General features: G+C 43.7%; 2 protein-coding genes across 8 annotated transcripts in view; both read left to right on the top strand.

Annotated features, from left to right (window-relative positions):
* The window catches only part of COPS3 (COP9 signalosome subunit 3), a 29568-nt gene extending 22214 nt beyond the window's left edge, over positions 1-7354 (top strand). For all 3 annotated transcript variants that reach the window (XM_036032847.1, XM_028534413.2, XM_036032848.1), the window contains 3 exons: positions 5716-5829; positions 6626-6706; positions 7031-7354. In XM_036032847.1, coding sequence (XP_035888740.1) covers positions 5716-5829; positions 6626-6706; positions 7031-7084 — 249 coding nt within the window. In that variant the 3' untranslated portion in view covers positions 7085-7354. The remainder of the gene's footprint in view (positions 1-5715; positions 5830-6625; positions 6707-7030) is intronic.
* A 12171-nt stretch (positions 7355-19525) lies between these two features.
* The window catches only part of FLCN (folliculin), a 20008-nt gene continuing 16151 nt past the window's right edge, over positions 19526-23382 (top strand). For 2 of the 5 annotated variants that reach the window (XM_036032839.1, XM_036032840.1), the window contains exon 1: positions 19563-19622. Coding sequence is in view for 1 of the 5 variants with exons in the window: in XM_036032842.1 (XP_035888735.1) it covers positions 20836-20848 (13 nt within the window). In the remaining 4 variants the exon portion in view is untranslated. Of the gene's footprint in view, positions 19748-20737; positions 20849-23382 lie in introns of those variants that run through there. The other 3 variants (XM_036032844.1, XM_036032843.1, XM_036032842.1) reach the window with 3 other exon arrangements.

Genomic DNA, 23382 nt, shown 5'->3' with positions numbered 1-23382 from the left:
GCTTGACTCACGTGAGTAAGTGCCAGGAAGTGTGGTGGCTGGGTCCTATGGTTGGAGTGTCTGCAAAGCTAGGTTTTCTCCTGTGTTCTCTTATAGGAGTTCTCTAGTTTTCGGTTGTATGTGTAGGTTTGTGATCCATGTGGTAATTTTTGTGAAAAGTGTAAGGTCTGTATCTAGATTCATTTTCTGTATGCAGAGTTGTTTCAACCCCATTTGTTGAAAAGACTGTCTTTGCTTCATTGTATTGCCCATGCTTTGTCAAAGATCTATTGACTGAACAACAATTAAAATAAAATTAAAAAAAAAAAAAGATCCATTGACTGTATTTATGTGGCTCTATTTCTAGACTCTCGGTTATGTTCCATTGATCTATTTGTCTTTTTGCGGTGTGAGCAGTGGGCATTACCACACTGTCCTGATTACTGTGGCTTTATAATAAGTCTTTTTTTGTTGTTTTTCCTTTATAATAAGTGTTAAAGTCAGGCAGCCACAGTCTCTCAGCTTTGTTCTTCTCTTCAATCTTGTGTTGACTTTCCTGTGTCCTTTTGTCTCTCCACATAAACCTTAGAATCAGTTTGTCAATATCTATAAAATAACTTGGTGGGATTTTGACAGATTGTGTTGAATCTATAGATCAAATTGGGAAGAATTGACATCTTGATAGCATCGTCTTCCTATCCATGAACATGAAATAGCTCTCAATTTATTGGGGTGGCCAACAAGTTCATTGCATTTTTTCTGTAAAATAAAAGACACATTTTTCATTTTCACCAATAACTTTATTGATTTGGATTGAGTATGTCAGCTATCTCCCACTATTAGCTTCTAGTGGGTAGAGGCCAGGGGTGCTGCCAAACATCTTCCAATGCACAAGATGGCCCCACAGCAAAGGATTATTTGGCCAAAATGTCACTAGTACCAAGAAACTTCGCAAAGCACTTTTGACATGTTCAATCAGCCACAGCACCTTCTCCACACATTGCACAAATCTTTTCTTGCATTTCAGTTGTGTTTTTATCCTTCCTGAAATAATAAAGTATAATACGCCAAAAGTGTTGCATGTCTTCTTCTACTTTCAGTATTAAAATGGCTGCACAAAAATTCACCAATTTTGATAAGTTTTTTTCAAAATGTGTGCTGATATGACAACTGTCACAGTACAATCTAACAAAATTGTTTCAAATGAAGACAACTAAGCGCTACTAAAGCCATCGTATGGAAAAAACTAAACGAACTTTTTGGCCAACCTAATATTTAGTTCTTTGATTTTCTTCATCAGACTTTTCTAGTTTTCCCCAGATAGATGTTATAGATATTTGTTGGGTATATTCCTAAGTATTTCATTTTGGGGGGGAGGGATGCTAATGTAAATGGTACTGTTTTAAATTTCAAGTTACACTTGTACATCGCTGGTATATAGAGAAGCAAGTGGCTTTTGTAGATTCAGCATGTACCCTGCAGCCTTGCTGTAATTGCTTACTAGTTCCAGGAGTGTTTCATGGTTGGGATACTTCCAGATTTTCTGATTTTCACAAATACAACTGTGAACACAGACAATTATATTTCTTCTTTTACAATCCATATACTTTTTATTTTATCTTCATGTCTTACTGTATCAGCTGCAGTACAGTGTTGAGAAGGAGTGGTGTGATGCCTAGTTACTGATCTTTGTGGGGAAGCTTCAATTTTCTTACCCTAGGATACTAGCTCTCAGGTTTTTGTAGATATTCTTCATCAAGTTAAGGAAGTTTCCCTGTCTCCCAGGTTTCCTGGGAGTTTTTGTCACGAATGAATATAGAATTTTATGAAATGTTTTCTGTGCATGTGTTGGTTTGATCATGATCTTTTTAGCCTGCGGACTTTAATTGATTCCCACATGTCTCACTGGCTTTGTTCACCTGGATAAATCCCACTTGGCTTTGGTGTATAATTCTTTTTATATATTGTTGGATTTGCTTGTATTTTGTTAGTGTTTTTGTGTTTATGTCCATGAGAGAAAATGGTACAGTTTTCTTGTAATGTCTCTGGAGTTGGTATTAGGATGACGCTGGCTTCATGGCCTAAGAGGGGCTATGCTCCCCCTGTGTCTGCTCTCCGAAAGAGATTGGCCTTACTGCTTCCTTGCCTGACTAGTAGAGTGCACTGGTGGGCCTTTCTGGGACTGGTGCTTTGTTTTGGAAGGCTATTGATTATTGATTCGATTTCTGTAATAGGTACAGGCCTATTCAGATTGTATGTTAGGTATTTTTTAAGTAAACACTTTATTGAAGTATAAACCACATAAAGAAAAGTACTGCAAAGTATGAGCTAATTACATTTTCCTAAAGTGAAGACACCTGTGCCACCGACACCTCGCTCATGGGTTGGAGCGTCACCGGACCCCAGGACACCTTGTGCCAGCATCCCACCTGCTCCTGACTAGGAAGGCTGTTAGTATCTTGACTCCTAGCATCCTGCCTTAGTTGTGTTTGTGTTTGAGCTTTATTTAAACTATAAAATGAAACATACAGTATTCACTTTCTGGGATCTGGCTCTCTGCTTAACATTATGAGATTCATACATAATGTCATGTGTAGTTTTAGTTCATGCATTTAGGGTTCCGTTCTAATCAGATGAACATGGGGTTGTTTCTAGTTCTAGTTATTACAAAAGGCTCTGCTATAGTGAACCTGGGCTTGCATTTCATTTGGATCTATTCCGTTCCCCTTTTGAAGAGGCAGCTCTCTGTCCGACATGGTTGGGCTGGCTGCTGTACCATTAAATTGCATCTCTTCCTTCTAAGGCTGGAGAGAGGAGGCCAGTGCAGGCAGCCCGGTAACAGACAGACTAGGTGTTCTCACCCTGTGGAGCAGTTCGTTAGGAATAACAATACATGTCTGCCACTTTTCTTGGCTTCTCACTTTTTAACTTCGCGGACAGGATTTGGACCAATCAAATAAGCCCGCAGTCACTGATGCAAAGAAAGAGCATAGACCTTGAAACTACCTTGGAATCAGCATTGGCAGAAAAGTTTTCTTGAAGGACCAGAAACTAATTTCTACAGAGGTAAAACAAAAATATGTTAGTATTTCAGGCTTCTGGCCAAGATGGAGGCATAGGTAGACACACTGTGCCTCCTCGCACAACCAAGATAGAGACAACAACAATTTAGAAACATAATAACAACCAGAACTGGCAGAAAATTGATCTGAATGGAAGCGGACACCCAAGACGTTAAAATAGACCCATTCATTCAGACCCGTAGGAGGGGCGGAGTTGGGCAGCTGTGCACGGGTTGCAGCGTGGAGAGCACAGAGTATTGGGAGTAGGCGTGTTAAGGCATCCCAGGCATGCAAGACCACAGCGGGCGGACCCTGGCCAAGGGGTGGCAACCGGCAGACCCAGTGAGGCAGCGGTTGTGAAGTGAGGCACTGCGTGCAACCCAGGATCCCAGTGCTGGGAAATAGAGCCTTGGGGAACTAATTGAAAACACCTGTGGGGATTGAGGCACTGGGAGAGACTCTAGCCTCACAGGAGAGGTCCTTGCAAAGTCCCACGGGGCGTTCAAGCCCACCCATACAGGAATTAGCACCAGAGGGGCCCAATTTGCTTGGGGGAAGCGGCAGAAGGGACTGAGGTCCCACGGAGAGTGGAGCAAGCGCCATTGTTCTCTCTCGGACCCCGCCCCCACATAAACATCACAACCCAGTGATTGGGGTACCCCGCCCTGGTGAACACCTAAGGCCTGCCCCTCATATTTAACAGGTGCGACCAGACCAAAGGAGGGGGGGATGGCTCAAACAGAATTGAAAGCCCCACAGTTTTTTTTTAAGTGACCAAGAGATAGCCAACCTATCAGATGCGTAGTTCAAAGCACTGGTGATCAGGATGCTCACAGAATTGGTTAATTTTGGTTGCAAATTAGATAAACAAATGAAGGCTACAATAAGTGAAATGAAGAAAAATGCACAGGGAACCAATAGTGATGGAAAGAAAGCTGGGTCTCCCATCAATGGAGTGGACCAGAAGCAAGAAAACAACATACAACCAGAAAAGAATGAAGACATAAGAATTCAAAACAATGAGGAGAGGCTTAGGAACCTCCAGGACATCTTTAAACATTCCAACATCCGAATTACAGGGGTACCAGAAGGAGAAGAGGAAGAGCAACAAGTGGAAAACTTATTTGAACAAATAATAAAGGAGGAATTCCCCATTCTGGCTAAGGAAATAGACTTCCAGGAAGCTCAGATAGTCCCAAAGAAGTTGGATCCAAAAAGGAACACACCAAGGCACGTCATAATTACATTTAGCCAAGGTAAAAATGAAGGAGAGAATCCTAGAAGCAGCAAGAGACAAGGAGACAGTCACCTACAAAGGAGTTCCCATCAGACTGTCAACTGATTCCTCAAAAGAGACCTTACAGGCAAGAAGGGGCTGGGAAGAAGTATTCCAACTCATGAAAGACAAGGACCTACATCCCAGATTGCTCTATCCAGCAAAGCTCTCATTTAGAATGGAAGGGCAGATAAAAGTGCTTCTCAGATAAGGTCAAGTTAAGGGAGTTCATCATCACCAAGCCCTTATTTTATGAAATGTTAAAGGGACTTACCTAAGAAAAAAGGAGATAAAAAACATGTATAGTAAAATGACAGCAAACTCACAATTATTAACAAGCACACTTAAAACAAAAAACAAAAAGAAACTAAGCAAACCACTAGAACAGGAACAGAACCACAGAAATGGAGATCACATGGAGGGTTAGCAACAGGGGAGTGGGAGGAGGAGAGAGGGGGAAAAGGTACAGAGAATAAGTAGCATAGGTGGTAGGTAGAAAATAGACAGGGGAGGGCAAGAACAGTATAGGAAATGTAGAAGCTAAAGAACTTATGACACATGGACATGAACTAAAGGGGGGGAATGTGGGTGGGAGAGGGTGTGCAGGGTGGAGGGGAATGAAGAGGGGAAATGGGACAACTGTAATAGCATAATCAATAAAATATATTTAAAAAACAAATATGTTAGCATTTGTTTTTTTAATGCAAGGGCTATGTAAATTATATATAATGAAATTAATGTTTAAAGATAATAAGCACAATTTGAAAGCATTGTGCTAAGGGATACAAGACATGAAAGACATGTATTGTATGATTTCATTTATAGTAATGCCCAGAAGAGGCAAATTCAGAGAGGAGAAAGTACATTGTGGTTGCCAGGGGCCGAGAGGATGGATGGGAGAATAGGGAGTAACTGAACCCCCACCACCCTCGTGTGGGGTTTCCTTCAGGGTGATGACAATGTTTTGGAACTGGAGAGTAGTGGTGCTTGCACACTGCAAACGTACTGAATGTCGCTGACTTGTTCACTTAAAATGGTTAATTTAGGGGACAGCTGTAATTTAACAGCAATAATTTTTTTTTACAAAATGCTTAATTTACATTATGTGACTTTTACCTCACATGTAAAATAAAATAGAAATTAAAAAATTAAAGGTGTGGATTTTTATGAGTGTCAGTTTTGCACTCCATAACATCACTAATGGTGCCTAGACTGTACTAGGTATTCAGTAAATACCTGTTGAATAAACAGTTAGTGCTTAAAAATACATACAGATTTTATGTTTTTACTTATTGCTTTTTGTGCTTTCCCCTCTTTGTATTGAAGCACTGTGAATTCAGATATGTTCAGGTCTAATCTGTTTTCCTGATGTAGTTGTTGTTGTTGTTGTTGTTGTAGATAGAAGATGGTGAAATTTTTGCCAGCATTAACCAGAAGGATGGCATGGTCAGCTTCCATGATAACCCTGAGAAGTACAATAACCCGGCCATGCTCCACAACATCGACCAGGAGGTAAGTGCAAGTGCCAGGTGTTCATTTGTTTTGATTGATGTTTGAGGTGTTGTGTTTGAAATACTGCCCCTTTGCTCCCAGATAATTTTAGTTTTAAATACAGGTAGTTCTCAACTAGCTTCTAGGAACATCTTATAATTAGTATAATTTCATCCACATCCAACTGCTACCTCTAATGTAGAGTCTGTCTTTATGGTGAAATGTGCTCGGAGTTCCAGGCCAGGGGGTCAGAAAACAATGCTGTGAAGAGTAGGGTACAAGAGGAAAGCCATCCTAACACTGTGATTGGGCGGCAGCCATGGGCCTTGGAGCTGCTGCCCCTGTGGCTTCTGAGGCCCTGCTCCTCTGGGGGCCACTCTGGGCTCTGGACATGAGCTGGAGTTGTGTGGGTGGTCTCTGTTCTTTAGCCTTGCTTAGGGAAATGAACAAAACACAGAGGAGATGCATAGTATACTTCTACAATCCCTTTTGCAATTCAAAATAAGGAAGAAAAATCCTGAAAACTAAGTGTTTTTTGGTAACTCATTTGATGGTAAATGTCACCTGAAATGATTTATAGTCTTTGTTGTACTTAGTGTGAATGTTTTTAGTTTTCACTGCACATAATAATGTGTTTGATTATGTGGTGCTACCCTAGATCCTACTAGGATGTTAGGTAAGGCACAGTACTCATACTGTATTAAATTTCTGAATTCAAAAACTCTGACTCCAAAACGAGCGTAGCCCCAGGGGATCGGGTCAAGGGACCATGAACCTAAACCTGCTTACCCTCACCCTAAACGTGTCTGTCACACAGATGCTGAAGTGCATAGAGCTGGACGAGCGGCTAAAGGCCATGGACCAGGAGATCACCGTGAACCCCCAGTTTGTGCAAAAGGTGATTGATTCAGGTTTTCCTCCTTAACAAAAAGTGGGCTGGGTGGAAGAGGAAGAGGAATGTGGACTCAATTTCAGGGTGAACATTCAATTGCCAGGAGTTCTTCAGAACCTTTATCACTAAGTTCCCAGAGACTGGTGAGGGGTATTTACAGATTGGAAGTTGCTTAGAGAAGATGTGGGAGGAACCTGGAATTGCCTCCTCTCCAGGGTGCAGCAGGATAGGTCTATACACAGACACACAGGGGCCTGACCCCAGGGAAGCCCGGGTGTGCTTATCAGACAAGGGCAGACAAATACAATGTCTCATTCTCTTCCTGTGCAGAGCATGGGATCACAAGAAGATGATTCTGGTAACAAACCATCCAGTTATTCTTGAAACAAGTGGCCATCCAGATTGAAGGAAGAGAAGCGCTCACCTTGGCCAGTAGCAGGTGTTAGGAGGGCAGCAGGAAGGACCAAGCCTGTTTCACCTGGACAGGAGGGAATTCCAGTTTGTGTTGGCTTCTTCAGTCCTGTGTGCTTTCAGAAAACCATTCTCTCTGCGAAGGAAAAAAAAATATCAAACTTTAAAGTCTGTTGTGAACTTATTTATCCCCAGATTAATGTTGTTACTGCATTAAATCTACCTTTTTGTTTTAAATTACTCGAACATTGATGTGTCTTTGTATTGCTTTTTCCCCACCTGAAAAGTTTTTTTTTAACATTTTGAACAGAAATGCTCAGATTTTTAAAACTTTTAGAAAATTTGGATCTAAAGTTATCAGTTGTCTTAAAAATAAAATAAAATGAAAACTAGGAGAGTCCATAAGGCAGAAGCTAATTCTTTATGATTCGAATTGACATGCATTTTAGTAACAGTATGAATTGTGAATTAAAGAGATGCTGGTGCACTCTTTCTAACCTTCAGTATGTACTCTCCATGCTTACAGTCTTGAGAATGGCTTGCTTATGTGGCAGGTGCCAGACTTCCCAAACTCTCTCTCCTAGGTGCATTTTCATTTCAGCTGCGCAGCTATATTTTGATTATGTTCATGATCCCCCTGCCATAGAATTCTGATGCCTCCGACTAGGGTTTACTGATTTAGCCCCCAAATGGGGTGGAGCCTTTGAAAAGTGTGGTCAGATTAAACTAGTATTTGTTCCTTAAAAAATGTTTCTCTTGTCCTGGCTGGCGTGGCTCAGTTGGAGTATCATCCCGTAACCAAAAGGTGGTGGAGTCAACCCCCAGTCATGGCACATGCCTGTGTCGCATGTTCAGTCTCTGGTCAGGGTGTGTGAGGGAGCAACTAATCAATGTTTCTGTCTAACACTGATATGTCTTTCCCTCTCTACCTCCTTCCCTTCCTCTCTGTCTAAAATCGTTAAGATTGTCCATGAGCGAGGATTTAAAAAAAAAAAACAAAAAAAACCACATTTTTCTCACTATAAACATTCACTTTTTAAATGTGTCAACTTGTATAGTCAATCACATTTTCATTATTTACAAAAAGAAACGAGCCCCATGAGTCAACATAAAAAGTTGCCCCTGATAGAGGCATTGGGGGTCATGTGGTTCTAATGTGGTAACTATTCTACTTTACTGCCACAATACAAATGACAGTGTCGTCTTCCAATGACACTTATACGAAAGTGGACAGAGGGCTGGGTTTGACCCCTCGTCCAAACTCTCAAGTTCTCCAGCTCAAATTAGTACTACCCATGGACTGCATAATTTCCACTTACACATTCCTGTCCTTAGGAAAGAAAATGTTTAATGGAACTCTTTTATCAGTCTAGAGAATTATAGACATTTGTTTTTTAAAAACAAAATTGGATAACTGATTTACCTGGGTCTGAATTAAAGTCACCTAAAATGTGTTTGAAAATCCTGCCAGTTGAAACTATTTAAGTAAAGAGTAACTCTCGTCCGGCCAAGATGGAGGCATAGGTGGACGCACCGTACCTCCATGCACAACCAAGATTGGAACAACAACAATTTAGAGGCAGAGTAACACCCAGAACTGACAGAAAATTTATCTGAATGGAAGTCGGACAGCCAAGAAGTTGAAATAGACCCGTTCATCCAGACCACTAGGAGGGGCAGAGAGGAACAGCCGGGCGTGGAGAACAGGGAGAATTGGCCGCATAAGGCAACTGAGACCGCGTAAGGTTTCTGGGGTGTGCAAGATCGCAGCGGGTGGACCCTGAGTACACAAGCAGCAGCTGGCAGACCCAGTGAGGCAGTGATTGTGGAGCAGGGCAGGGTGCGCAACCCAGGATCCCAGGGAAAGAACTGAGGTCACACAGAGAACGGAGCTACCGCCATTGTTCCCTCTCGACCCCACCCCCACATACAACATCACAATCTAGTGACTGGGGTGCGCAGCCCTGGTGAACACCTAAGGCGCTGCCCCTCACCGTAAAAGGAGCAACCAGACCAAAAAAAAAACCCCAAAAAACAGGAGAGAGAGATGCCTCAAACAGAAGAACAAATCAGTGCCCCAGAACTCATCCTTTTGAGCGACCAAGGAATAGCTAACCTATCAGATGCACAGTTCAAAACACTGGTGATCAGAAAGCTCACACAATTGGTTGATTTTGATCGCAAATTAGATGAACAAATGCAGGTTACCATAAAAGAAATGAAGGAAAATGCACAGGGAACCAACAGTGATGGGAAGGAAACTGACATTGAAAACAATAGAGTGGACCAGAAGGAAGAAAGAAACAACCAAACAGGAAAGAATGGAGAAATAAGAATTCAAAAAAACAAGGAGAAGCTTAGGAACCTCCAGGACATCTTTAAACATTCCAACATCCAAATTATAGGGGTACCAGAAGGAGAACAGGAAGAGCAACAAGTGGAAAAGTTATTTGAACAAATAATAAAGGAGAACTTCCCCAATCTGGCAAAGGAAATAGACTTCCAGGAAGTCCAGGAAGCTCAGAGACTTCCAAAGAAGTTGGACCCAAGAAGAAACACACCAAGGCACGTCATAATTATATTAGCCAAGGTAAAAATGAAGGAGAGAATCCTAGAAGCAGTAAGAGATAAGGGGACAGTCACCTACAAAGGAGTTCCCATCAGACTGTCAGCTGATTTCTCCAAAGAGACCTTACAGGCAAGAAGGGGCTGGAAAGAAGTATTCCAAGTCATGAAAGACAAGGACCTATATCCCAGATTACTCTATCCAGCAAAGCTTTCATTGAGAATGGAAGGGCAGATAAAGTGCTTTCCAGATAAGGTCAAGTTAAAGGAGTTCATCATCACCAAGCTCTTATTTTATGAAATGTTAAAGGGACTTATCTAAGAAAAGAAGATAAAAGAAAACATGTGTAGTAAAAGGACAGCAAACTCACAATGATTAACAATCACACCTAAAGCAAAACCAAAAGAAACTAAGCAAACAATTAGAACAGGAACAGAACCACAGAAATGGAGATCACATGGAGGGTTAGCAACAGGGGAGTGGGAGGAGGAGAGAGGGGGAAAAGGTACAGAGTATAAGTAGCATAGATTGTAGGTAGAAAATAGGGGGAGGGTAAGAATAGTATGAGAAATGTAGAACCTAAAGGACTTATAAGTATAACACATAGATGTAAATTAAAGGGGGGGATGTGCGTGGGAGAGGGTGTGCAGGGTGGAGGGGAATGAAGGGGGGAAATGGGACAACTAATAGCATAATCAATAAAATATATTTAAAATAAAGTCTAAGCAATTAAACAGAAAAAAAAAGTAACTCTCTTGTGGGCTCTTAATGAAGTGGATACTTAGGTTTTTCTTTCAAAACAGATTCATTAGACCACATTATTCTGAAACTGCACTCAAAGGGGGCACGGTGTTAGGGCCTCCTGCTATCTGCAGACCAGGCATCTCTGCCCCTCCTGTGTCAGTCGGGGAGGAGTGCTGGCTGTAACCTGTCTGCTTTACACCCACCTGCATTCTACTTTCTGACTCTGGGGCTAGAGCCCTGCAGACAACTTTTCTTTTTTGCCGGCTGGAGGCAGAGCAGAAAGCTAGGGGAGAAAAAGGGACAGGCTCCGTGCTGTCGGCTTCCTGTGCAACAGATGGCCCCAGCAGCAAGTGGCCTGGGTGCTTCCTGCACACCTAGAGACCTTGCACACCCACGTTCCCACAGTCTGGGGGCCAGTTCCTTGGGGCACCTCCTCCAACTTTCTAAATTCTATCTCTTCCTTTTGTTCCCCAACTTTTTTCTTCTCCAATACCTGGTTAATGGATCTACTAAATCATTTCTATAAAAGAAATTGGAGTGGCCCTGGCTGGCATAGCTCAGTGTATTGAGCGCGGACTGCGAACCAAAATGTCGCAGGTTCGATTACCAGTCAGGGCACATGCCTGGGTTGCAGGCCACGGCCCCCAGCAACCACACATTGATGTTTCTCTCTCTCTCTCTCTCTCTCTCTCTCCCCCTCCCTCCCTCCCTTCCCTCTCTAAAAATAAATAAGATCTTTAAAAAAAAGAAATTGGAGTGGTTTGTCTTCTGACAGGAGTTACTTTTGAAAATCTTATGGGGTCAAGGAGATGCATGCCCTCTTTTGTTATTAAGGGAATGTAAGACTTAACACATGCTGCCCCTGAAAAATCTGTTGCCTGACTATGTCTGTGTCCTGTTTTTGAATAGTTATCAGAATCTGTATGCTGCACAGCCTGCTTGCTGAATCTGTTTCTGTTACTAGTTAACACAGTCTTAGCTGTTTCTTTAATTCTCAGCAGCAAACTACTCTGAACACATTTCCTTATGAATACCTGTAACATTTCGGTGGTGCCAGAAGAAAGTAAGTTTGCCTGAGGGAATTAGGGCAGTTTCTGAGGCCCAAGGATGATGTTCATTAATGGACCTAACAGTTCTCTGAGGACTTTTCAAGTTTGTCTTTTCATGGGACTCTCAGGTGTTAATAAGTACTCGGAATTAATGAGAATAATTGTCCTCAGAATCCAATACAGGTTTCCTCTGCTATCCAAAAGTAGAGCATTCCTGTGAAACCTTTCGTAAACTGAAATGACATGAAGCAAAGAAGCAATTACCATTAATTTTTATGGAAAAAGATTCTAGTTTTTCCAGATCCCCAAAATAGCATACCAAGTTAAACCAAACAATACATAAAACTTAATACTGACATAGATAGATAGATAGATATTTTAAAAAGCCAAACACAAAATAACACCAACATATAGTGCAAGTAGGAATGAGATGATAAATGCACGGGCTGTGAAAAGTGCAGTGAGCTTCTTCAATGCCTTACTGCTGCAGAATAAATGCTGAGCACTATTTTTGCTATCCACCTTTTTTCAAAAAAGTGAAAATCTTCAGTTCTTTCAGTTAATGAAAATATACTAATGTAGGTCTTTTGTAAAAGCCAAGTGGCATGATCCAAACTTTCAAAAAGTGGGGATGTCTGTACTTACGCAGCAGGGGTCCGCACTTATGCTGGCACAAGGTGTCCTGGGGTCTGGTGATGCTCTAACCCACGAGCGAGGTGTCAGTGGCACAGGTGTCTTCACTTTAGGAAATGTAATTAGCTCATACTTTGCAGTACTTTTCTTTATGTGGGTTATACTTCAATAAAGTGTTTACTTAAAAAATATCTAACATACAATCTGAATAGGCCTGCACCTATTACAGAAATAGAATCAATAATTAAGAACCTTCCAAAACAAAGCACCAGGCCCAGGAAGGCCCACCAGTGCATTCTACTAGACAGAAAAGAACTTGAATTTTGTGTGTTTCTATTCAAATTGGTACTGAGTGAAATGCTGAAAGGGACAATGTTTAACTTTTAATATACTTTCTTAATGTGTATGCTTGGTCTGAAATAACTCCAGTTTGGGATATACTGGTATAAGGTATTCTTTAAAGAAACATCTGGTTGCATGTTTTTGAAATGGCAGTATTTTCTGAGCCAAATAATGGACAGTAAGGTAGAGGGATTTTTCTGCCATGTATGGATGACACTTTAGTTAGTAAACCAAATCCCCAATTGTTAGGTTGTAGTCGTTCAAGAAACCAGATGGACACAGCGAGCCAAGGAGCAGGGTTTATTAGCCGGGAATAAGAGGGGAAGGTGGAACCAACCAAGGGAGGTTGGGACTCACTCAGTTGTTCTTAGGGCAGGGTTTTTAAGTGCAAAAACCCACGAAGGGTAACTGGTTGGGGTGTCAGAGTCTGACTGGCCAGAGCTGGTTGCTGGGTGCTGTTATCTGCTGACCATTGTTCTTGATACATCTTGTCGGCCTCATGTTAAAGCTGCATCTTGTCATGCCGGATAGGCCGACCCCAGACCCCAATCTTAGCTGAGCATCTGTTTGTCCTGGGTAGGGTCGGCAGGCAGTTTCCCACAGGGCAGTTTCCCACAGTGCAGTTTCCTGCCTGGTGACTTTCCATTCCTCCTAGGCCCGCCTACGTCTGTCACAAACTAAACAAGGTAATAGAACTTTTTAGAGTGGTACCTCGGTACTCGTCATTAATTCATTCCAGAACTCTTGAGGAGTGCCGAAACTCGTGAGTACAGAACAATGAAGCATTTTCTCTTACAGGGCAGCATTGTGACTCATACAGGTTCTAGCAAGCGCGATGAGTCCTGAGCAAGCCCAGAGTGGTGAAACATTTTTTTCTCATCAAAATGCAATGAGTACATGGCTTGATGAATTCTGAAGCCGATGAGTACTGGGGTATGACTGTACTTCTGTTAAGCTAAATGTAGAAGGCCAAAGTGAGAGGCAACAAGCACATTTATTTGACATAAAAAAAGAATAGCTACTCAGGAAGCACTGATTCAGGCAGAATCCCAATGTTTTCATTAGGAGCCAAAGACAAGGGCTATTCATGAGGGAGGGAAGGGGTTGATGTCAATAGAAGGAAGACATTTCTACTGGTGCAGATAAGCTAACGTCGGCAATGCTAGTTCTAAAGCTTTTTAATTTCAGTCTCATAGCCATCAGTCCTATAGTCCTAATATCTGCTTTCTTGTTATCCTTGCAAACAGTTCTTTGGGACCCCAAGTTGCTTAGGCCCAGTCCCAAGGTTATTTTGCCCTGCTTTAACCTTCCAAGGTTTCAGGCATATTGTGTAAGGCAGCTCCTCTGGCATGGCAGCTCCGGCTCCATTTAAAGTGGCTGTTTACATAACTTTGTTACACTGTGAAAGATACCAGCTAGCCTTACTAAGAGAATAATTATTCTCTTACTAAGGGTCAAGTACTTTTACTTTTTTAGCAAATAATTTTACAGAAGGGCAATTGAAGACAGGTTTTTAGTTATGCTGAACTATTATTGGTGTTCAGGTGGACCTACCTTGTTCAATTCCCTCCTCTTCCTATGCCAATCTATAAGTTGTATTGATTAGTTGCTTTTCAAAGATTCACTGTGGGGTTTGTAATTTTTTTCAAAACAATTGGTTTGTTTATCTCTCATTACAAGTGGTTGAGGGAGGCATGCAGGACCAGAGCCTCCAGGTACCCTGGCTCATTTAACTTGACCACTTCAGCTTCTAGAATGTTCACTTTCAGTTCATACTTCTCATTCATGGTTTCAAGATGGCCTTTGCACCTCCAGGTGTCTTACCTACAGTCTAATCCAAAAGATGGCTCATGGAGTAGGATAGGTCAGTGTCTGTATTTGGAAAGGTCCCCAGGAGTGCTCTGCAGACCTGTGCTTACATCCATTAGCCTGTGACTGTGTCACATGGTCACCCTGCATGAAAGCTCTCAGGTCTTGTTTGAGACTCCTCCCAGTCCAAGACCGTGAGGCCAGGAGCCGTTGGGAGTGGTGGTTTCCTCTGAGAGCCCTCCTCCCTGTGCCTCCCCACACTCCTTCCCTGGGGTTTGTAAGTTCTAAGTTGATTGGGTTGTAACTTGAAATGGTAGCCAGTCTGTAGAACACATCTGCACAGAAGTCTGAGCACTTGCAAGGGGCCCAGAGAAAGTCAATAGCCAGGAAAATCAGATACGATATTTTGGAGTAGGACAACTAGGTGGCCTACCTTTTGGGGGGCAGTTGAATTACTTAATGATGGTGAACAAAGAAAATCCTATCTGCCTCCCTTCCTATCCGATTCCTAAAATCAAAAGTTGAGACCAGAGAACTGTTGCCTAATGAACTGTTAAAGTTATTATTAGACTAACAAGAAACCATTTGGTAACTTAAAAGTAGTGAGTATTACATTAAAACACAAAAATCCTATCAGTTGAATTCTAATTGGGTGAGGGTGCTAATTTTTAAAATCTCTCTAAAATTGCTATGTTAACAATGCTGAATTAACAATAGTGTGTTTTTTAAGGGAAAATGTTGGACTACCACTAATAGCTCTTGCTTGCAACTGGATGGACACTTTTTATGCAGAGTTGACTTAGAGAGTGTACATGAGTCTCATCTTCCGAGATTACTATCCATTGTCTGCTGCCTTCCAGACACTGTCCCTTCCCACACTGTCAAACATGCCTGAAAACATGGAGTTGTCTTGGTTGTTGGGAGAAAGGAAAGCCTAGGTTAATTTTTTTTATAACAAGGAGTCCACCCTTAAAATAATGTGTGATTAAAAAGATTAGATCCAGTTGCTTACAAATGAAACATACCTCCTTTTTCTGAAACTGCAAAACATGGTGATTTGACTCAAAGATAAAGCCAAACTGTATTCTGTAGCTGCGTGAGACCATAGGTTGGTGAAGACATATCTAAAACACCTCCACAAGAAATTGCACAAGGAGACTTGACATGACTTTGACCTATTGTTACAGAGCAACAAATGGGGGCCTGGGGTGATATACTATTACCGAAAGGAACTCCCCAGGTTCATTATATCCGCTGCCAGAGGAAAGATGTCTCTCAATGCCAGAGATTTGTGAAAAGGAAAGGAAATGTTTATTTATTTAATGCCATGCAGACTTAAAGTAGTGATCTAATGTCTTCATCAAAACCCCAAAGTCCCTTAAAACACTCACAAACACACACAGTCCTTCCTTCCCCCTCTGCCCAGTCTGGGGTACCATATCTTAGGAAAAGAAATGGAAGTTCATGGCTCAGGCAGTCCTGGGTTCTTCCCAATAATCCGTGCTCAACTGGTAGGTCTCCCTCGGTTCCTGGCACCATCAGCTATGTCGCCAGGATCTCTGCTAATGCCGGGTAGTGGTTCCCCCTTCTAAAGCTATGGGGTCTCCACTCTGGCAAAGCTGCGTGGCTCTCCCTCCAATGGCTGCAAAGAGGCAGGGGTCGCCACTCTGCCAAAGCTGAGTGGAGATTCTCTGCTAAAGCCAAATGGTGATTCTCTCTCACAGGGCTGTGGGAGTCCCCACTCTGGCAAAACCGCGTGGTTCTCCCCGCAGTGGCTGCCGTGTCTGGGTTTAAATCCCCATGCCAATCTTCCTCTGCAGCCCCATTTCCAACTCCTCCCACAATTGGCTACACTTGCCAGAACTTGGGGGAACTGCCCCCCGTCCCCAGTTACATCTTGGTGAGGAAGTTACTTCCATTCCCCTGTCTCAGAGCATGGCCACAGCTAATTAACATATCTGTGCAACCAGTAAAAGATTATAGATGTGTTAAATGACCACACCAGAGGTTAGCTGCAAAGCTCTTGCTATGCAAACAGCTCTCAATAGTCCTGATCCATGTGTCCCTTCCCCCAACCCACACCTGTGTGGGGGGAGGGGGGAGGACATCCTAATATTTCCTGGACACCTTGAGTTCTGGACCCCATTCAAATCCCTATTTGGGGCCCCCCACTTGGCTGCACCTTGTTACAGTGTGGTCTTGGCAACAGGTGCCCCTAAAGCTCTCGTCAGCCTGGATGCACAGCTATCATTACCTATTCAATTAAGCCTCTTGGTTTAGTAGTAGGAAGACAGAAAAGCATCAAGACATCTTTTATTCTGTTTTAAAATAATTAAAAAATTTTTCCCAGTTATAATTGACATGCAATATTATATTTTAGGTGTGTAACATAGTGATTAGACATTTATATAACTTACACAATGATCACTCAATATGTCTAGTACCCATCTGAAACCAACATACATACTTATTACAATACAGGGTGGGGCAAAATTAAGTTTACAGTTTATATGGAAAGTAATACAATAATAAATAAAATACAAGAAAAAAATTTGTGTACTCTCAACTATAAACCTACTTTGCTCCACCCTGTATTATTGACTATATTTTCTATGCTATATTTTACATCTCCATGACTGATTTTATAACTGGCAATTTGCACATCTTAATCCCACCCTTTTTTCACCCATTTCTCCAAACCACCTCCCATCTGGCAACCATCAAAATGTTCTCTGTATCTATGACTGTTTCTGTGTTTGTTTATTGTGTTTTTTAGAGTACATATATAAGGGCGCACCCCCCCAAATGGAATTTATTTATAAGAAATTGTGTATTTATTCTTTTTTTTTAAAGATTTTATTTATTCATTTCTAGAGAAGGAAGGGAGGGAGGGAGGGAGAGAGAGAGAGAGAGAGAGGGAGAAACATCAGTGTGCGGTTGCTGGGCGTTATGGCCTGCAACCCAGTAATGTACCCTGGCTGGGAATCGAACCTGGGACACTTTGGTTCCCAGCCCGCGCTCAGTCCACTGAGCTGTGCCAGCCGGAAATTGTGTATTTATTCTTATGTGTTTAAACTTCAGTCACCTTCAAAGTACTGCATTTAATGCAATACATCTATTGAGATGTTTTTCCCCACTGCTCAAAACAGTCTTTGAGCACATTGGTTTTGATGCCTTTTGGTGCTTCTGCCATCTGTTTCACCTCTTCCACATCAGCAAATGTTTCCCTTTGAGGACTCCTCACCTGGGGAAACAACAACAAAAAAAGTGTCTGGGCGAGATGGGGTGAATAGAGAGGGTGGAGCACAGGGGTCATGCTGTTTTTGTTCAAAAACTGCTGAACATTGAGTGTGGTGGGGGCAGGTACATTTGTAAATCACCCATCAGGAAATGAGCAAATGAGTTGAAAGAGTCTTCAAAACAAATTCACTGAAGTGAAATGCATTCTCTCACAAAGCCAGCTGGTGCACTGATGCAGATGGGTTCCTAGAACACTCACCTAGCGAGGGGGAGGCCTGTGCTACAAGGGGCCTGCCCTCCAAAAGATGATTCTGGCTTTTGGGTCCCCCATGCTATACATAAAACTATATGATATTTGTCTTTTATTACTTTTTTCTTCTTTATTGAATTTATTGGGGTGACATTGGTTAATAAAATTATGTATGTTTCAAGTGTACAACTCTGTAACACATCCATCTGTGCACTGTATCATGTGTTCACCACCCCAAGTCCAGTCTCCTTCTGTCACCATTCATCTCCCATTTATCTTCCACCTCCTTCCCCCGCCTTCCCCTCTGGTTATCACCCTGCTGCTGTGTTAATGAGGTTTACAGTTGTGAGTAGCAAAGCAGAGTTTATTCTGCCCTGGCTGGTATAGCTAAGAGGATTGAGTGTGGGCTGTGAACCAAAGGTTTGCTGGTTCGATTCCCAGTCAGAGCACATGCCTGGGTTTCCGCCCAGGTCCCCCCAGCAGGGGTAACGTGAGAGGCAACCACACATTGATGTTTCTCCCTCTCTCTCCCCCCTTCTCTAAAAATAAATAAAACCTTTTTAACAAGTTTATTCTTGTATTATTGTAAGTTATTCTATTATTATTAACCTACTTTTGCCCACCCCTGTATGAAGTTTGTGCTGTCCGATATCATGAGGAATTGGATTAGTAAGAATAATTAAACCTGTAAAGGCAATGCCTAACCTAATTCCACTCCTACTCCTTAACCGGTAAAAGACGAAAAACAAATTGCAATTTCATTCTTTTCTCATGTCCTCTCTTCAGCATAACACGGAAATTCAAAGAGAAAGTGACACCCGTTTCTACTTGAGGATGGGTGATGTTCTGTTTCCCAACGCTTCAGAACAGCTACGCTCTGGACACCCTGCCCAGCGAGGGCGACTGACTCCGGGTGAAGGGCGCACAGCTGAACCCGGGTCGGAATCTCCTAATTCCAAGAGCCTACAGTACATCGTACACGTATGGCTGTAACACTAATTTTTAAGCGGACAGGTTAACATGCGCCGAGGTTTTTACGAAGTATTACTAAATAACCGATTAGTAAATTTCAACTCCGCCGAACCATCGAACCATTCAGGTGCCGTAGGCAGACTAGGGAGGGGACTGAGATACGAACGTACGCACTCACGTCCCGCGCACTCTGGCCCCGCCCCACATGGAGGTCCCAGGACCGCCCACCGGCGTTGCAGGTCTTGTCGCGGCGGCCGCCTCCCACCCGCCCGGGTTTCACTGACGATGGCTTCTTGGGCAATTTAGTCATCACCAATGGCTTAAAAACCAAATTTAAATTACAGTGCTTATTATGACGCTGAGACCTTATGTTTCTTTCAGAAGTCTTAGGAAGGCTTCATTTCCCCTCAAATCGCTTAAAAAGTTTTTTTAAATTTAAGCATTTCCCCCCATTCTTGAAATGGTTTCCTCCAGTAGCCCGGCACGGATTGAACCATTTCGAGATTTTTGGTGGGGGACTTGGAATGCGGACGGCGGAAGGGGGCGGTGTGGGGCGTTGGCTCCAGGTTCCCTTCCGGCCTCGGCGTAGCCCGAGCTCGCGGTCAGGTCGAGGGCGTGGGACCCTGCGGGGCCGCGCTGATCCGTCGACGGGGCAGGGCTCTGACGGCCCGCGCGCCCCCGTTGGCTGGGTGCAGGGGACTGCGGGGCCGCGTCACACGGCCGGCACTCGGCGCAACGGCTGCGGTCGGACCCCCAGAGTTCTTGGCAAGCGTGGCTGGGGCTGCCCCGGCAGGAGTCGGGAACCGGGGCTCGCAGGTGCCGGCGGGCTTCTGCGGGGCTGGGCTCCGGGCCTAGGAACTGAAGGTGGGGCCCAGACCGAGCCTTGGCAGAAAGACGCACTATCAAGTGCGCGGCTGCCTAGAGCGCCGCAGGGCTGAGAGCTTCCTCCGCCGGAGTTTAGCTTCTCCATTGGACAGTACCGGCCCTGCGTGGTCTTTGCAAGGCTCGGCGGTTTGTCCAGTGAGTCTGAGGCGCGGGGGGGCGGACTGGGGCAGTGGGGAGCCTCCGTGGAGGTGGGAAGCGCTCCTGGCTACGGGGAACAGCAGAGAAAGGGAGTGGTCTCGGGAGGCGAGGAAGGGGAGTGAGGCCGGGACGAGGAAAGGACGACAGCCTTGGGTTAGCTGAGAGGCACAGCAGAGGTCTGGGTTGGTAGGAAGTGGGTTAGATAGTGAGGGGGTGGTTGGGGGCCGGAGAGGAAAGGAGTTGCCAGGACCTGAGATATGGGGCAGGGGTGTCAGGGTGGGGCACATCTGGGGACTGGAAAGCAGCGATTGTCCACCGTGTGCACACGCAACGCCTGACTCTTGAGGCAGGGCCGCTGACCTCTTTTCCCTTAGATTGCCAAGTAAAAAAGTGACAGCAGCCAACACGCAGTAGCGTCAGTGGGAATTAATCAAAATTATACATATTTTTTTATCAGATTGCCAACATACATATTTTTGGTGTGCTGCAGAGTTTTGGCCATTAGTGTATGTGTGCCAGGAGATGAGAAAGGTTGGAAGTGGCAGCTCTACAGGGGTGAGAAACATGACCCAGGGTCCTCGCTGGCCGGGATCCGTGTCTTCTGAGGCTAGAAGATCATCCTTTGGTGGGGTGGGCATGGTCAGGCGCATCCCTTTTCCCCTAGCCCAGGGATTGGTTCCTTGTGGAGTGACACCCCAGGTGGTCCTCCCCAGGCACAAAGGCAGAGAGCAAGGAAGGACTTGCTGAAAGGAGGTACTGGTTCTCTGGCCCTTGGACCCCTGGCACACCCACGGTGTCTACTCAGGTGGTAGGAGGGACTCCCAATCACAGCAGAGGAAGTACTAGAGCCACAAGGCTGTCTGTGTCATCAAGTAACTGAGTAGTAATGGCACATGACAGTGTTGCCCTTCCAGTGTCAAGCACCAAGGAGCTCTGTGAACAGAAATGCAGGTGAAACCTGTAGAGGTACAACAGCAGAGCTACCATGTGGGGTCTGACCAAGAAGGAACGGTCTGTGGAACTTGCCACTTGGTACCAGCTGACTTACTGAGGCTTTCCTGTGGGAGACCAGTTCAAGAAGCTGCATGGGGTTCTGATGCCAACCACTGGTTAACAGATGTTTGAATGCAGTATTTATTTGCAAAGTGTTCATGGTTAGTGGCATCTTCAATTCTCTGTGGCCCTATGAGAAGACCACAGAGTGGGGACGAAGTAGACCCAGGTTCAGGGCACACCACAGCAGTGGGAAGTCCATTTGGAGGTCACCATCTGGGTCCACCCAACCACTGTGGGAGGGGACGTGGACAAGGACCCAGCCTCTTGGGCAGGGGGGGGATTTCTTCCTCTGCCTTGGTTCTGGAAGGTTTGTTGGAAAGGAAGAACTGTTAAGCCTACTCCAACCAAATTGTTTCCCTCTGCAGACACCTGGCAGAGATTGGAGTAGGGGAATGAATGAAGAGTTAGCTGACCTCCCACTCTCTAGAACTCTGGTGCACGTGTGGTGGTTAACTCTGAAAAGGGGGGTTGGGCCCTCTTTCCTCAGCTTTCTGGTGGTGCCTAGAGAGGCTAAGGAACATACTTCATGTTGCATGGCCCATAGGGGCTGGAGACAGGCTTTTTTCCAACCCTGAATGTCTGTGTGGCTCTGGAGGCTAAGTGTAATTTAGGGCATCTCACTGCCTTCCAGCGGCTGCTGGCCTTCTTACTAAAAGCAGGAACTAGGATGAGGACTGTTCTTTAGCATTTCATATGTTACAAAGATATTTAAGTATATTTTTATTTCAAGAGACCCTTTATGGAATACCGCAGTAGAAATGTAAGTGTCAGCAAAGACTTTGTGCTGTCAGCTTGCTGTCAGCTAGTGCTCAAAAGGCAGAGGCCTCCGAAGCCACTCAGAGCCCCTGGGATCCCCAGTTCCACGCTTGTATTCCACTTTGAGGTTGACTGTAAGCTGCTTGAACTGTTTTTGTGCCATGAAGTCCATTGCTCTAGAATTAGCTCTGATTTTTTTCTTTACCTACAAAACATCAGGTCTTAGCTGCTGTAGGACTGCCATTGTCCTACCTACTCAGTTGGAAATGGCCTGGAACGTCTGGTCTGGGTGGGACAGTGGACATGTGATTCTGCCAAATACTGGGTTGGACAAAAAGTCTGTATGGTTTTTTCTGTAAAATAAAACAGACATTTTTCATTTTCATCAGTAACTATTGATTTAGATTGAGTATGTTTCTATCTCTCACTATTGGCTTCTAGTGGGTAGAGGCCAGGGGTGCTGCTAAACATCTTCCAATGCATAAGATGGCTCCACAGCAAAGGATTATTTGGCCAAAATGCCACTAGTATCAAGAAACTTCGAAAACCACTTTTGAAATGTTCGATGAGTCATAGCACCTTTTCCATATAATGCACAAATCTTTTTTTGTGCTTCAGTTGCATTTTTACATTTCTTGAAATAATAAAGTATAATACACTGAAAATGTCGCATATCTTCTTCCATCTTCAATATTAAAATGGCTGCACAAAAATTCACCAGTTTTGATAAGTTTTTTTAACATGCATGCTGAGATGATAACTGTCACAATACAATCTAACAAAATTGTTTCTAATGAAGTTAAAGACTAGTAGAAGTTAAAGTGCTACTAGAGCCACCATACAGAAAAAAGTGTTATGGACTTTTTGGCCAACCCAATATAAAAGTTTGTGTCGGTGCCTCAGATGAACCTTGGCCGAGGGTGCTGCTTTGTGTGGATGTCCTGTGAGAGGAACCTTTATTTCTCTTCTGTGCCTCTCAAGGGAAGATGTGGCCTTTACCAGGGTCAACACTTCTGCCTTTAGTTTGGATCCCTATACTTCTTCCTCAATGGATTTTTTTTTTTTTTGGCCAGGATAGCTTTTCTTTTTTTTTTTAATATATATTTTATTGATTATGCTATTACAGTTATCCCATTTCCCCCTTCTCTCCCCTCCACCCTGTACCCCCCTCCCACCCACATTCCCCCCTTTAGTTCATGTCCACGTGTCATACTTATGAGTTCTTTAGCTTCTACATTTCCCGTACTATTCTTGCCCTCCCCCTATTTATTTTCTACCTACCATCTATGCTACTTATTCTCTATACCTTTTCCCCCTCTCTCCTCCTCCCACCCCCCTGCTGCTAACCCTCCATGTGCCCTCCATTTCTGTGGTTCTGTTCCTGTTCTAGTTGTTTGCTTAGTTTGTTTTTGTTTTGCTTTAGGTGTGGTTGTTAATATTTGTGAGTTTGCTGTCCTTTTACTATACATGTCTTTTCTTTATCTTCTTTTCTTAGATAAGTCCCTTTAGCATTTCATAAAATAAGGGCTTGTTGATGATGAACTCCTTTAACTTGACCTTATCTGAGAAGCACTTTATCTGCCTTTCCATTCTAAATGAGAGCTTTGCTGGATAGAGCAATCTGGGATGTAGGTCCTTGTCTTTCATGACTGGGAATACTTCTTTCCAGACCCTTCTTGCCTGTAAGGTCTCTTTGGAGAAATCAGCTGACAGTCTGATGGGAACTCCTTTGTAGGTGACTGTCCCCTTATCTCTTGCTGCTTCTAGGATTCTCTCCTTCATTTTTACCTTGGCTAATGTAATGATGATGTGCCTTGGTGTGTTTCTTCTT

This window comes from Phyllostomus discolor, chromosome 8, assembly GCF_004126475.2.
Source record: "Phyllostomus discolor isolate MPI-MPIP mPhyDis1 chromosome 8, mPhyDis1.pri.v3, whole genome shotgun sequence".
In the NCBI taxonomy this organism is placed as follows: Eukaryota; Metazoa; Chordata; class Mammalia; order Chiroptera; family Phyllostomidae; genus Phyllostomus; species Phyllostomus discolor.
The sequence above is the reverse complement of the archived record's forward strand: the minus strand, read 5'-3'. Positions and strand labels throughout refer to the sequence as shown.